At 31.2% G+C, this 15384-nt stretch overlaps 1 protein-coding gene across 1 annotated transcript; it reads left to right on the forward strand.

The window, feature by feature from the left end:
* The first annotated feature begins 3252 nt into the window (after positions 1-3252).
* Positions 3253-3951, forward strand: LOC142643232 (zinc finger CCCH domain-containing protein 15-like). Its single transcript, XM_075817768.1, has one exon. The coding sequence runs from the start codon at positions 3253-3255 to the stop codon at positions 3949-3951; it is 699 nt and encodes a 232-aa protein (XP_075673883.1).
* The last annotated feature ends 11433 nt before the right edge of the window (positions 3952-15384 follow it).

Genomic DNA, 15384 nt, shown 5'->3' on the forward strand with positions numbered 1-15384 from the left:
GTTGTTTGATTGTTACAATATGGGGATCCCATACTATGCATGACATCATGTTAAGATAAGTATTTTTTTTTTTTTATGAATGAAAAATGTGTAGAGGACGCAACCTAAGTTAATTAGCATCTTCTACTTAGGTGTATTTATAGTAACACTCTACCCGTTGGGCCTGAGCTTGCAAGAGTTAGGGAACTAGATGAGACATAGCCATGCACTTATGCCCCATTTAGGATGCTAGTGAACATGAGCCGAGACCATAAAGTTATTTTCCAAGCGCTTTCCATTGCGGGATTTGAACTTGTTGGGACCTCCACCTACTCTTAGAAGCGAGCCTATAAGTGACCAAACATTCCTAGTGATATGTTAAAATAATTCATATTGCACAGAGTGTGTATGTATGCACACTATATCTAATAACTGAAATTGATTTTGAACTTAAAATAATGACTTGAAATCACAATTTTAAAATAAAAAACATACCTTAAAATCATAATATTAGTTGTTTTTGCACAGTGTTTATATATCTACACACTGTGTGTAACAATCACTGCCCCATGTTATATGTACTTAGACTTAGACAAAAGACCATGGGGAGGGCCATTCATATGTCTTCCAGCTGCCTACTTCAATTCCCTTGCCCTTTTTTCAAAGCCAAAAAAAATATCATTGTCATGGTGCTAGTGACATTTCACGTTTCTCTCTTTTCATAATAGGCATTTTAATTCACGTTTCAGTACTTTATAATGATATCATAGTGTACTGAGTTCCAGTAGAACTAATCAAACACACAAAATCAACCTCTTGCCAGTATGTGGAAAATGACATTTCACCATTTTTCTTTATTGAAAATCCTTTTCTTTTTGATAATCGATCAAGGTTTCACCTCCTTGACCCCTTATTAAACATCAAATAAAAAACACAAAGAAGAAAAAAGAAAAGGAAAATTATAAGATTGCATGCATTGCATACATACATACATACTGGTTCTTTTCAAAAAGAAAGAACTTTCCGTCATGTGCCACGTACTTATTTATTGTCGATTATCTCATAAGAAGAAATGTTATTTGACTTTTCCTTCCACAGATTATCGTGTAGCTAGGCTAGGTTGAATTCTGGGAGTTCTAACTCCTCACACGAATAGAATATTTAGAAGAAGATGGTATATATGGACTACACACAGAAAGATCCAAATGGGTGAATGATACTTTTCTCAAAGTAATAAAGGCGAAAGGTTCCAGCAAAACGCGAAAACGCGTTGTACAGCTTTGCAAATACCCAATAGCCCTGCTTTTATTATGAAAAAGAAAGTTTTTTTTTTTTTTTTTTAATCTTATGAAAAAGAAAGTCAGAAAACAAATAACGCGGTATCTCTTTTTTGTTTTTTTAAATTCTTTTCCTCGATTAAAATATTACACTCTAAAATCTTCTTTTTCTTTTTTTAACTTTAATCATGAAGAATTATTATTATTATCTATACTACTATTTAAGAGATTTTTCTTATTTTGACTGGATTTTTTTTTTTTAAATGCCCCTACACCTCTAGGTTTAAGTTGAGACAAAATTAAAAGACAATCTGGTAAAAATACATGTCTAACTTGCTCTAAAACAATACCTACAAAATAGGAATACTCTTTCACTAATCCACTTCTTCAAAACAACTATACGTTTATATTTTTTTAATATAAAAATAAGTTAAACAACCCAGCAACGTATATCCAATAACAAAACTAAATATCAAAAAATAAATAAATAAATAAACTAAATAGGGGCAAAGCTTGGTAAAATTAATTCTTTAACTCCCACGTAAAACACTATCTATAAAATAGGACCACGCTCCCAATACACTCACATTGATTTTCAAACTCAAATTGCTTCTTCTTCAATTCTTCAATTCTCTCAATTTTGTGCTCTTTCCTCCAACTCCAAAGGACATTTTGAACTTTAGACTTGAAGTGTAGTTAATGGCAAAAATGTAAGTATTTATTTTCCTGTATTTGATTTATATTTGGTTTCCTTACTTTGTTATCATTATCCTTTTCATGTCATTATCATTTCTTTCTTTTCTTTTTTAATCTTTTCTTTTCTTTTATTTGGTCAGTTTGATGAGTGTTTAATATTTTCTCTAATAAGAAATGGTGGGTAGAGTAGATAAGCAAGTAAATTACTAAATTGAATTCATTAAGAAATAGAAATAGATAAAAAAAAATCTGAAACAGTCTCAAAAAAATCAAATCCCACGTCCAATTACAAACCCACTAGCCACCATGACACTACCACACCCTCCCACAGAGAATTGTGGAAATCATGGGCATGGTCTTTAAAATACATTCAAATAGTTTTGGATAAACATAACCGTTAATAATTTTTTTTTAAAGAATATATATCTATTAGTTTTTCAAAGTTTAAAAATATTCCGTAAAAGAAAATACTATAAAAGTTGCTTCCCACATTTCCTTCAAAAAAAAAAACAAAAAAACAAAAAAACAAAAAGCAAAAAAAAAAAAATTTCAAACTTCCTTAACAATTGCTTTAGTAAAAACTACCCTTATCTGTTTATTAAAAAAAATTGTTTTAAATATTAATTTTAATTTAATACATGGGGTTTTTTTTTTCTTTCTATTATGTTCTTTTGAGTGTTATAAAAAGTGAACAAATCCATTAAATTATTTGGAGCTTTAACTTTAGATTCAATTTATTCATGATGATTTTTTTTTTTTTTAGTTCAGCCAAAACATCAATTTGTTTTTTTTATCACACTCTTAGGTTTTTTTGTGATTAGAAAATGTAATAATTTCAAATTATAATTTATGCAAATCATTAAATTGTACCCAAAAAAATAAAAGAGTCTCTAAGCACGCACGTGAGCGCATGCTCAGGGGCTAGTTATTATTATTATCTTAAATTTGGTCCCTTCAACTTGGTGTTAGCGTGTGAGTGTATTCTCTTATCTCATCTCTCTTCCCCTATATATGTGTGTGTGTGTGTGTGTTTCTCAAAAAAAAAAAAAAAAGGTTCTAAAATGGACCTAGTTTGGGAAAAATGCTCATACATCCCCTAAACTTTCAACCACTGGCCAAAAGACCTCCTCAACTTTTATAAAGGCCAATTTACTCCTTAAATTATTCATACCTGCCAAATTAATACATCTGTTAGTTTGGTGTTAAAAAACTATCGTTCAAATCACATGAGAAGCACACAAAAATTAGAAAGGTGAATCAGCTTAGTTCTTTTTGCTTATTACAAGAACTGAAGAAAAAAATGCAAACCGACTCGTCGTCGAGCACCGTCACCGTGAACACCATGTCCGCCTCGCCGTTCAAGTCACAACTATTCCATCCAAACGTTGTCATTTACAGCTCTCTCTACAGCTCTCCTCCGACCTACTCGTCCGACTCGCTGAATTCCGACTCGGTCTCCAACTCGAACTCGAACTCCGACTCCAACCGTCTGTACCACTCTCGGACCGAACAGGAGCACCAGGAGATCGTGAACCGGAATTCACTGTACCTCACTCGCCTCCGTGAGGCCACCGGAGAAGTGGAGGCTCTCCGCCAGGAGAACAGCCACCTCCACGTCGTCAACCGCGAGCTCAACAAGCAACTTAGCCTCCTCATCCACGCTTTGCTCCGCTCCTCCACCACCTCCAACGACTTCACTACTGTGGCGTCGTTCTCTGCTCTTGACTCCGCGCTTCGAAGGTTGAGAATCGGAGGAGTTGGAGTTCGAGGAGGAGGAGGAGGAATGAACGAAGGAAGCGATCACGATCACGATCAGATCCCCTGGGATGACGTGGCAACAGTGCCAAATCTGATAGAGAGTCCGACGAGCGTGATCGAGAGCAGAAGGCTCCAGAATGCTGACGTGGAGCGCTTCTCGTTACCGAAGAGTATCTCCATCAAGTCCAATCGTCTTCCTCTCTCTGAACCTGGCTTTTTCTTTCCCTCCCAACTAAGTTGATTCACCTTTGTAATTTTTGTGTGCTTCTCACTTGATTTAAATGTTAGCTTTTTAACACCAAACTAACAGATGTATTAATTTGGCAAGTGTAAATAGTTTAAGGAGTAAATTGGCCGTTATAAAATTTGAAGGGGTCTTTGGGCCAGTGGTTGAAAGTTTAAGGGGTGTATGGGCATTTTTCCCACCTAGTTTTGATGTTATTAATTTCCTATTTTACCCTTCACTCGCACTTGATGCTTAGGAGGCAGCCACTCACTGTGCATGGTTGGTGCTTTGGAGCTTTAGGGCCCGTTTGGTAACGTTATTTTAGTAACGTTGTTTGTATTTTTTAGAAATACATGTGGTGTTTTGGAGATTTAGGGCCCGTTTGATAACGTTGTTTTAGTAACGCTGTCTGTATTTTTTAGAAATACATGTGGGTAAAAAAGTGTGTGGAATTATGTTTAATGTTATTTAAAAACTAAAAAGTGTTGCTTAAAATACCATACCAAACGGTCCCTTAATTTTGATAATTTGGGTGAATTTTAGTATTGGGTCACTCTTCACAAAGTTAAAGCTTACGACCATGGTGGCTTGGTTGGGACTATGAAGAAAGGGGACACGATGATTGTTGTTCATTATTTGGATGGTCTTAACACCTTTCTTACATAACCATTGACTTTAATACTATAACACCATGAAAAAAAATATATCAATAAAAGTTTTGATATGTCACTTAATTTAAAAGCCTAAAACTATGACTTTGAGCCCAATTATTATACTAATTTCTCAAGCTCTTTTATGCTTTTTCTCCATGTGAGAACTTCCACTCACATTTGTATGCTCAACATTTTTGTAATTTTACTATGTATATATAGGAAAGGGTAGTATGTGTTGATTAAGGAAGTCGTCACTTAGAAAATTTTTTGGGATGGGTGCTTGTTTGAGGTGGTAGCTAGATCTTGGTCATGGAAAATATGAACTATGGATAAAAAGGGGGGAAAAGATAAGGCAATTTCAAAATGGAAAATAACATCAAAACTAATGGTCCGTTTGGACTAAGAAGAAGTGATGAAGAGTAGAGTAAAATAGAGTAGAATTGACCCAAAATTAGCTAATTTTTAGCCAACTTTACTCTACTCTTCTCTACTTCTCCCTCAATCCAAACGGGCCCTAAGTTCTGGATTTGGGATATGTTCACTCAAAGGAAATTGTGGTAAATGCGGATGATGTGGATGAATTGGTGTAATCAGAAATTTTGGAAAGGGTGACTGTTTGAGGTGGTACTCAAAACTTGGTCATGGCAAAGAGAACAAGAGCAACCGAAGGAGAGACAATGTAATAAGAATAATATGGGAAATAACATCAAAATTATGTTGTTTTTTCGGCTCAATGATTGCACATTTGTTAAAAGAGAAAAGCTATATTCATAACATTTTCACTACAAATCATAAATGGGAGGTTGTTTTTAGATATTATTAGAGGGTAAAAAAGTAATTTCAATAGTAGATTTAAATTAGAATAAAAAACAACTTATCACCTAGTATTTGTTGAAAAAATAATGTATCTATGACACTTCTCTTGTTGAAAGTGACAAAGAAACACATTAATTAAACACAATGGAATTTAAAGTATGAAATAAAAAATATCAAAGTTATAAGGTTAGGACCAAATTAAAAACTTTAGGCCGGCCAAATATACATTATATCGGTCTATTGGCGACCATAAACACATTGCAAGTACCTACTATTAATTATTGTTGTATTTTTTTAATCATGTCACTATGACTAAGCATCTAAAGATAAATGCTGGCTTGGGGGACCTCAATCTTAATGTCCACTTCTAATTAATGTTACCGCATAATTAGTAATATTAATTATGAATTTCCATGTTTAATTAATGTTACCGCATAATTAGTAATATTATGGTGGGGACCTACCTAAAATCGACTTATTTCATCTACTTTGCGTTACCAAATTGAATTAGCATTTGCTTTATTATGCAACTTGCCTAGAGTCTTTCGGTGGAAGTTTTTGCCCTCCCACACCTCACAAGCAATTATAACAAGCAATTATACTTGTAAAGTGATAATCGCATCAAAAGAATACTGTAGTGGCCATTTTTATTTTAACTCTCTTATATTTGATTTTATTTTATTTTTTATATTGGCTCTACTGTCCTTTTTCTTAATAATAGAGCAAGACTTAGGTACAGTACTTAGGTGTTGTTCTTTAGGTTTCTCCTTTAAGATTCTATCATGTGGATTTTTTCTCATGAAATAGAAGTGTATTTTTTAGTCAAATAGTCATGTGACTGAACTTTAAGAGGAGAACCTAAAGAATAACACCTAAAATACTTAGTTAAGTTTTATCATTTTAGTAAATAGTGACATTTGACATTATATAAGTGGCGTGCTTAATAAATGCCACTTAATTATTTCGCACTTGATAGTTAAGACTACTAATAAAAATTAACGACATAACATAACTATAACAAATAACAATAACAATAGAAGATAGCTTGTCATTTTATGATTAAATTGAGAAAAAATTTTATTTACACTAGTATTAAAGCATTAGACAAACCTATAACTTCGGGTAGAGTCATATGTATCTGTGAACAAGTAGTCCACTAAATTTTGCCTTTATATTGAGCTTCTTTCCCATGAAACCCACATATGATTGCATCAAGAAGTGTGGAACAGATATCTGGAAATACATTATAGAAAATTTGTCGGCAGTTTGAGTGTGACGCAGTCTATTATACAATATAATGACAATAAAAAGCGCAATACTGAAAAAAAGATTCATCCACATTATAACTTGTGTTTGCTATTGAAATGTTGAAAAACATTTCTCAAGTAGTCCAAAAGAGTGTAAGCATGATGTCAAGGGAACAACACCGCTAAACGTTAGAGGCTGCATAGATCAGGGCCATCCTAAGGCCCCACCCAAAAAAAGAAAAAAAAAATCCCCTTAAGAAAAAAGACCCAAATTCCAAGGGTTAAAACCCCAAATTTTTATAAAATTATATATATTTTTTAAAGGTTGTGTATTTTTTTTTATTAGTGATATTAAGAATACTACAAATTTTATTATTAACTTACAAATTGCCAAGTTACTAATCACAAAAAAGTGATTTAAACATTTATTAGTTAAATTGATGAATTTCATTGATGAGAGTCAATGTCACATCATATTGTGAACATTTTATAGTGCTTTAAGCGCATTTTTCCTTTTTATTTCTATTAAGACTTTCAATGTACGAGACCAATAGAATCCTAAGCCAATTGGAACTCTAAAATGTTTCAAAAAAAATGTTGCAAATATGGTAAATTATCAATTATAGATTAATTTCCCCTAATAATTTGAGACTTTAATTTTTGTAAATTGATATCCTAGAAAACCACACACCAAATAATATCTATCTCCCTCCCTTTAAAACAAGATATAAAATTAAAAATTACATTTTAACTTTACTTAATTATGTATTGTTGTATATCTAAAATAAAGTATTTTTTTAATCGTAATATATTTTTATTTCTTTTTATTAATATTTATCGTTGTATATCCAAAATAAAGTACTTTTTTAATCATAATATATTTTTATTTTTTTTATTAATATTTATCGTTGTATATTCAAAATAAAGTATTTTTTTAATCATAATATATTTTTATTTCTTTTTATTAATATTTATGGTTCAACTATGATTTTCAATTCTCTATATGAAATTAACATTAGTTTGTGGTTTTCAGTTAGCTCAACTGGTAAAGTCTCTAATGGTTGAATAAGAAATCTAGGGTTCAATCCTAGCATATACTTATATCAAAAACTGATTGGTGTCTTAATCTGATGATAAAGAGCTATCGTCAGAAGTAGATTTCATAGGTTGAAACTCTCTCACAAAAAAAAAAAATAGTGTAATTAGTATTATTCATCAAATTATGTATTTAATATATCAAATTAACCTTAATTTGATTAATATTAAATAATTTTACTTAATTAATATTTACATATTAAAAGCCCTGCATAAATTTTTATGCCTTAGGCCCAAGTAATGTGGGCCTGCCCTGGCTTCATTCTTAGGGCAACACCAAAGGCGTGTTCCACTGACATCACTCCAAGGTCAAGAAGAGATGAGACATTCTTTAGTGTACTACCCTATACCCCGAGCACTACCATAAGCAATACCGGTTCAATCCCAAGATGTTGCTGAGCTAGACACACTCATTGGTCGATTGCCTGCAGGGACAAGGGTAGTACATGCGTGAAATGCTCTCATTGGCTTAGGGTAAGGATAGCCTAAAATCATGCCCCCTTCATGATCATACTCGACACTGTCCTCCCCCTCCCTATCCTTTCCTTTGTTTCAATCTCTTCCTCTTGGCAGCAAGAAGTGTACTAATGCAAGCTGTCTTTTTGGTATATTTGAAATACTACTACGATGCCTTCACCTATATATATATACACCAAATACATTTCTTTTACTATAAAATAAAGGGACACTGGTCATAGTAGAGAAGAATGAATAGAAAACATAACATTGTGCAAAGCAGCAAAAAGCTCCGCATTATATTGTATTGTTCTTGAGAGCCCCGTTTGGTAATGTTGTTCTAGTAACGTTGTTTGTATTTTTTAAAAATACGTATGACGGTATGAGTGAAAAAGTATGTAAAAATACGTATAATATTGTTTAAACACTGAAAACTGTTATTTAAGTGCATGTACTAAACACCCTCTGAGCATTCAGAAATACAATCTTTCTCAGAGTAAATACGTTTTATCCTTACTCCACCATGGTTTTTCCTCCCTTTCTTGGGGTTTTCCATGTTTATTTGTTTTGTTCCCTTTTACAATTTGTCTCTTATTCATCTAGTAGAAGGAAAAAAAAACCATTTTTGAACTTTGACGAATGGTATTTTAGATGCATTGAAGTTATGATTTAGAGGTGACTATTGTTTTGCTCCTAAAATCTTACTGACATATACATGTATTAAGAATATAAAAAAGATGGAGTCCAAACAATTAAATTTTAAAAATATGAACTCATGCTAATTTTTCAGTAAGAGTTGTTAGTTGAAACCATGATCTACATGCCTACAGTCAATTTTATAATCAAACTTTGTTAGTACAATTATGAGGTTTCATTCTACCCACGGTGTACACGAATAAGAAGAGGCCATAACTGAAGCCCGAACAAGGCCTAACTGGCTTTTTAGCTGCAGCCTTTGGACTGGGCCTTCTCTGATTGGACTGATGACTGAATTTTGTGAGAGTCTAAAACCAAGGCTTTTTAGGACCGACCAAAACGTTTGCACAAGATTTAGATCCCTCACAAAAGAAGTACATGAGCTTCTGGTTTTGTTGCTCTTTAGTCACTAGCATGTTGACTTCCTTTTAAAAAGTGGGGAGCAAATAAAGAAATTTACATAAAAAATTCGCGCTTAGATTATTTTCATCAAAGATCTCAAAAAATTTAACATTTAGTATCTCAAAAACTTACTTTATTTATTTTAATAATTCAATTTACAATACACTCAACATCAAAAGTTTTACTTTTCTTTACCACTTCATTAATATTTTTATTATTTTATAAAAAAATGAGAAAGAAGGTGAGAAGAAAAGATGAATAGTGAGAGAGAAAAAAGATATTTTAATTAAAGTAGTATCTATGACAGTCCACTGTAGCTCAGATGCTAATAATTTTAAGAGTAAAATCTTTGTTCTAGTATGCTTTTTTGGAATAAGATGCTAAAAAATAGCATTTTTGGCTTTTGAGATACTTGATGAGAATGCTCTTACAAAAAAAAAAAAAAAACCAAATGGGTATGTACCATTTGTGAAAATAATTTAAAATTAAAACTATTATAACTCAACTGACACTTTTTAGTATTTTTAACCTCAATTGTACATGGTTCAAATCCGACTAACTCCATTGTTGTATAACTTGTAACTATCAAATTATAAAAAGAATGAGTATTAATGTTAAATTATGTCTTTTACTATAATCCAATTTAACATCATAGCTATGTTATTTTGATATTTCATAAGATATTATAATATAAAAAAACCAAATAATTGAAGGGACTAATTGAGTAATTTGATCTACTTATTTTATATTTGTTTTTCAATAATGGCTATTTTTTCAAGAAAAATAATAAACAAAATTGATAATTTCTCATATTACTACAATCTTAAACGGTTTACATTTTATTAGAATCTAATACATCCGTACATATATATAATTATCAAATATATATCACAAAAAAATAAGATTATAAATAAAAATACAAAAATATAATATAAATGGTAAAAAAATTGAATTAAAAAATAATAGTTTTGATAGGTATTTTTAGAAGAATAATTTTGATAGTTATATAAGGAGTCCGAATTTGGAAAGGATGGGTGTAAACCCATGTTTTACACCATCCAATAAGAGATTGTCACATTGATTTTTTACTTAAAACTCAATAAATCCTATCACACATAATACCATTTCAATAAACTCACAATTAAGTTGGATTTTTAAATGGGTATTAGAATTGATTGAGTGTAAAACCTATGTTTACACCATCCAATAAGATAATATCACATCAGTTTTTTACTTAAAATTCAATACATCCTACCACACATAATAACATCTCAATAAACTCATAGTTAAGTTGGATTTTTAAATGAGTATTATAATTAATTGAGTATGGTTGTGTCTATTCTTTAATATGTAATATGATAATGTGGCATATTGAAATTGGAGAGATAAAACTTGAGTTTTACACCACATACTTATAGAATTTAATCTCATAGATAAATTATTAAAAAACTTGGGGGGGGGGGGAGTAATGAAAATGTTGAAAATTAAGATGTATTGAGAAAATGGTGATTAATGGTAGGACTTAAAAAGACAATCAAGTTTGTCACAATGAAGAAAATAGTAAATGATGAAATTAAGAGAAATAAAAGAAAAATGGCAAAACTGCACCATTAGTTTCTGAAGTTTACCATATAAGCACAATTGGTCCCTTAAATTCTAAGTAATTGCTATTGGTTCCTTAAGTTTCAATAATGAGTATAGTCCTTTTGTTAACTGCCATTAGTTTTATAGACCATATGGCTAACAGAATAGTAACTTGACATATTTTTAATTGATGTGGCATTTTTTCAATTAAAATATTATAGAATTCAATTTTAATAAACTCACTGCATTTGATGTGGCATAATGTTATATTGAATGATTAAAATAATAAATTATCAAGTCTTATATATTTATATTTAGAAAACAGATTAGAGATTAAAGAATTCATTAGAATCTCTAAAATCAGTTAAAACACCAAATCATTTAAGTGACCATTCATCTCCTCCCAAAATCTCTTCGTCGGTGTCACATTCAAGACTTGCTCACCGTTGATTACTATCCACCCACGTCCTTGCCGGTATAGACCCGTCAAAACCTCCACCTCACTGCCAAAGTATCCACCACATCCTAGCCTGTATCTAAACTGGATATCATCGTCCTGTTTTTTTATATTGCATTTTAATCTACTATATATAGCAAATGATATTTGGTTTGGCCAGATTGTTGTGTAAAGATATGCTTTGCTGGCTAGAGGCATTGATGAGAATTTGCTTTTAGAATCCATGATTATTGGATTTCATTCACATGAACCAGCAATTAGTCTTTTATAAATAATAATAAGGACAAAGTTTATCTACATAATTAGTTGTAGCCTTAGGCTACAACCTTATTCTATCTTTTTATTGGAAGTGAATTTTGACAAATCTACCAGTGAATTACATTTTCTTCTTATATCCTCTATGCTTGCAAAATTTCTAGAAAATTAAAGATTAATAGTTATGTCATTAAAAATTTTTTTAAATTACAAATTTTTGCAGTTTAAAATTATACATAAAATATAATATCTTATAGTTCACATAGTAAATAATTTATGATTGATATAAAATTTGACATGTGTATTAAGAGCTTAAAGAATATGCAATCAAACGATTAGATTTTCAAATAAATGAGCAATGTTAAAGATATTGAGTGAGGTTATAGCCTTAAGTTACAACTAATTTTGTAACTAAACTTTATTTTAATAATAATTATCAACATGGTGAGATTGGAAGGATTTTATTTTTAAATAAAAAAGGATAATGTCTAAAACCTTGTATGGTTTGAGAAACATAAATTATAATTTAACGATTTTTACTTCGATGCATTTGCAATTCCTTTCTACGCTTTTCACGTATTTATGGGATGGAGATGTTTGAGTAATTAGGTACTTGGGTTGGTGGAGAATCTGGATATGGATGGTTGAGTATGGAGGACTTGCCATGGTAGATGGAAACGAAGGCAAGATGTAGGTTTGGAATGTGGCCAAACAGCTTTGTAAGGATTTTAAGGGTCAAGAAGCTTGGAGGCTTTGGCAATAAGATGGAGGCTTTGGACACTAACGGAGAGACCTAGGAGGATACAAATAGACTAATCTATAGGACTTGCTTGCTAATGATCTATTTTTTTGTTTTTTATTTTATTTTAATTTTGTGTTTTTGTTTTTAAATGAGTGTTTTAAGGAAATCTTTATGAATTATTTATCTAAAATATGAAATGTTAATGTTTTTTAATTGCTGATGTGGCACTATGCCACATCAATTAAAAAGATGTCATGTTTCTATTCTGTTAGTCACGTAGACAATAATACTAACAACAGTTAATAAAAAAACTAACTATAAAGTTGTGATTTACAACTATGCTTTATGTTGGCTTTATTCCATAACAAAAAGTGTTGTAATTGCTTTAATTTTGTTCCTTGTATTTTGTGGGATTTTATTGTATTGGGTTTAGTATTAAGTTGGTGAAGAATTGAGCTTGATTTGAAAAACAAGTGGATTTTGCGAGAAGCTCGCAAGAATCTAACCCACGAAAGAGTCACGTGAGAAGCACATGCTGGAAGCTAAAGAGTTATGCTAGCTTGGAGGATTTCGCAAGTATCTCACGAGTAAGGCCTTCTCACGAGATACTCGCGAAACTCTCCGCCTAGAGGATTTTTAAGTGTGACTTTCTTACCCTTCACCCATACTATATATACCCTCATTACCCACAAAAATTACAAGGAGGTTATTCAGAGAGAAAAACCCTAGATAAGTTTTCTACAACACATACACCCATCTTTTTAGAGAGAGAGCTACTCATCCTTAGTGAGAAATCATTGTAGTATCTTCTCCTTCCCTCTCCCATTGTCATACCTTAAGAGGAGATTTGTATCCAAACACAACCCATACCTTTTCTGAGTGTAAAAAGTATTTAGAGCTTGGGAAGATTTGGGGATTTGCCAAAAGAAGCTGATGAGACTTGGCGGATGCAATCGGGCGTATTGCGGGATCTGGAAAACTAGACAAGACACGATTCTGAGAAGCCTTGTTGGAGTAAGAGCTTGGAGGGTTTAGGTGCATTGGGTAGATTAGGCTTGGAGGGTCTCTTGCGATTTGTGCATCCCAACTTATTGTCTAGTGGATCGATTTACCGTTTGAAGGGCGGCGGAGAGGTTTTTTGCTGAATTCTTCGATTTCCTCTTCGATAACACGTTAACGCGTTATCTTGTATTTGCATATTTCTTCCCTTACTCTTGTACTTTACTTTTATTGTTTGTTGTTCATGTTTATGCACTAGAGTAGTTATCGGTTTATTGCGCTTCATTTACTCTTGTTCTACCCTTAGATAAGTTAAAGTTAAAGTTAAAGCAACCGAGCCGTAGTCTTTTAATTTGGGGGCCTAAACAAACTCTTGTGTTTTAACACAAACCCAAGCTTTCACTTTATTGAAACTTCAGGGACCAATAACATTCACTTAAAACTTAAGAGACCAATTGCGCTCACAGAGTAAACTTTAGAGACCATTAGTGTAGTTTCACCAAGAAAAATAGATCAACTAGGAAAAAAGAAAGCTCAAATCAAGGAACTGTAATTTCCAAATATGATTGATAATTTTGATATTTATAGTCACTGATAATTTACATATTTAATAAACTGCTTAGGGCCAAAATGGGAATATAGCCATTTCGCGCAAAACATGTAGCAAAATGCCCATATTTTGAAACTATTTATGAAAATGCCCCTATTTTTATTTCTAAAAATCAAGTTTCAATTAAAAATTCGATTTTTAGAAAATCGAGTTATAGGCAATCAAACTTTAAAAAAAAAAAAAAACTATATGGAACTCGAGTTCCATGTAATTTTTTCAAGTAACTCGATTTTCGGCAAATTGAGTTTATTTTATTGAAATTCAATTTTCTAAAAATCAAGTTTCAAAATAGAGCATTTTGCTAAATAGTTTTAGAACAGGGGCATTTTGCTACCTGTTTTGGGCTAAAGGGGTAAAAGTCCATTTTCTCAAACTGTTTAGTCCCAGGTGAATGAGAAATTGGAATTATTTTTAAGATTTATTTAAATTAATATTATTACAAAAAGTTGACCTTCAAATCAATTGATACTTTTAGGAAAATTTTATTTATATTTTGTATTCTCTTTTTGTAAATTATAATAATAAATTTACATTGAATGCTAAAGGGGTTAGAAAAAGAAAAAAAAGAGAGGAAGAATGTAGTATAAGTAGATGAATAATCATTTTTAAGTAAACTCTCTTTATAAATATTTAGTTTCAAGAAGAAATGAATGTGTTATCGTAGTATGGTTGGAAAAATAAAGACATATCATCATCATGTACATCTTCTAATTTGGGGATCCAACTTTTATATAATAATAATAATTGTGTGCATCCTCCTGTATGAAAGGAGATGAAAAATAAATTAATCTTCTAAATGTAGAAAAGAAAAAGAAAAAAGAATAATAGAAAGAAACAAAAAAATGTTGCAACTTTACATCTTTTAAACACCCACCTTTGGAAAGTTGAGAAAAAATAGTTTGGAAAATGCTGAAGTTACTTTATATTTTAATAAAAAAGAAAAAAAAAACCTTATTAGGCGTGTGATTAATTGGATAAATAAATGACTTTTAAATTAAATTACTATTTTATCGCATATATTTTTTAGAACATAAAAAAATTTATTCACAAACTTTTTAATATATTATATCTTATATTAAAAATTTGGTATCATATCTAACTGGAAAAAACTGTAATTTCAATATCATTGTACACCTAGTAATAATGATCACCACACACTCTAGGTGCAATAGTTATTCTACAAGTATAAGTGTTTGTAGAGGGCAATGACCAGGGTTTAAGTTTCCATAAGAGAGTTTCACACACATATACACTTAGATTAGGCTATAGTAGAATTTATATCTTGTATAAAAAAAAATAATGACATTTTTTATGGTATTTTATGTTTGCAATTCGTACAAAAAAAGTATTTCTTATGTATCCATTATATGCATCATTTTTCTCACATTACGTAAATCGAAAAAATGTGAGATTGCATATAGTGGATCACATTGTGT

Source organism: Castanea sativa, chromosome 7 (genome assembly GCF_040712315.1).
Source record: "Castanea sativa cultivar Marrone di Chiusa Pesio chromosome 7, ASM4071231v1".
NCBI lineage: Eukaryota > Viridiplantae > Streptophyta > Magnoliopsida > Fagales > Fagaceae > Castanea > Castanea sativa.

Bases quoted from the DNA above. Each gene is read 5' to 3' on its own strand.
- LOC142643232 (XM_075817768.1), top strand. From the start codon at position 3,253: ATGCAAACCGACTCGTCGTCGAGCACCGTCACCGTGAACACCATGTCC.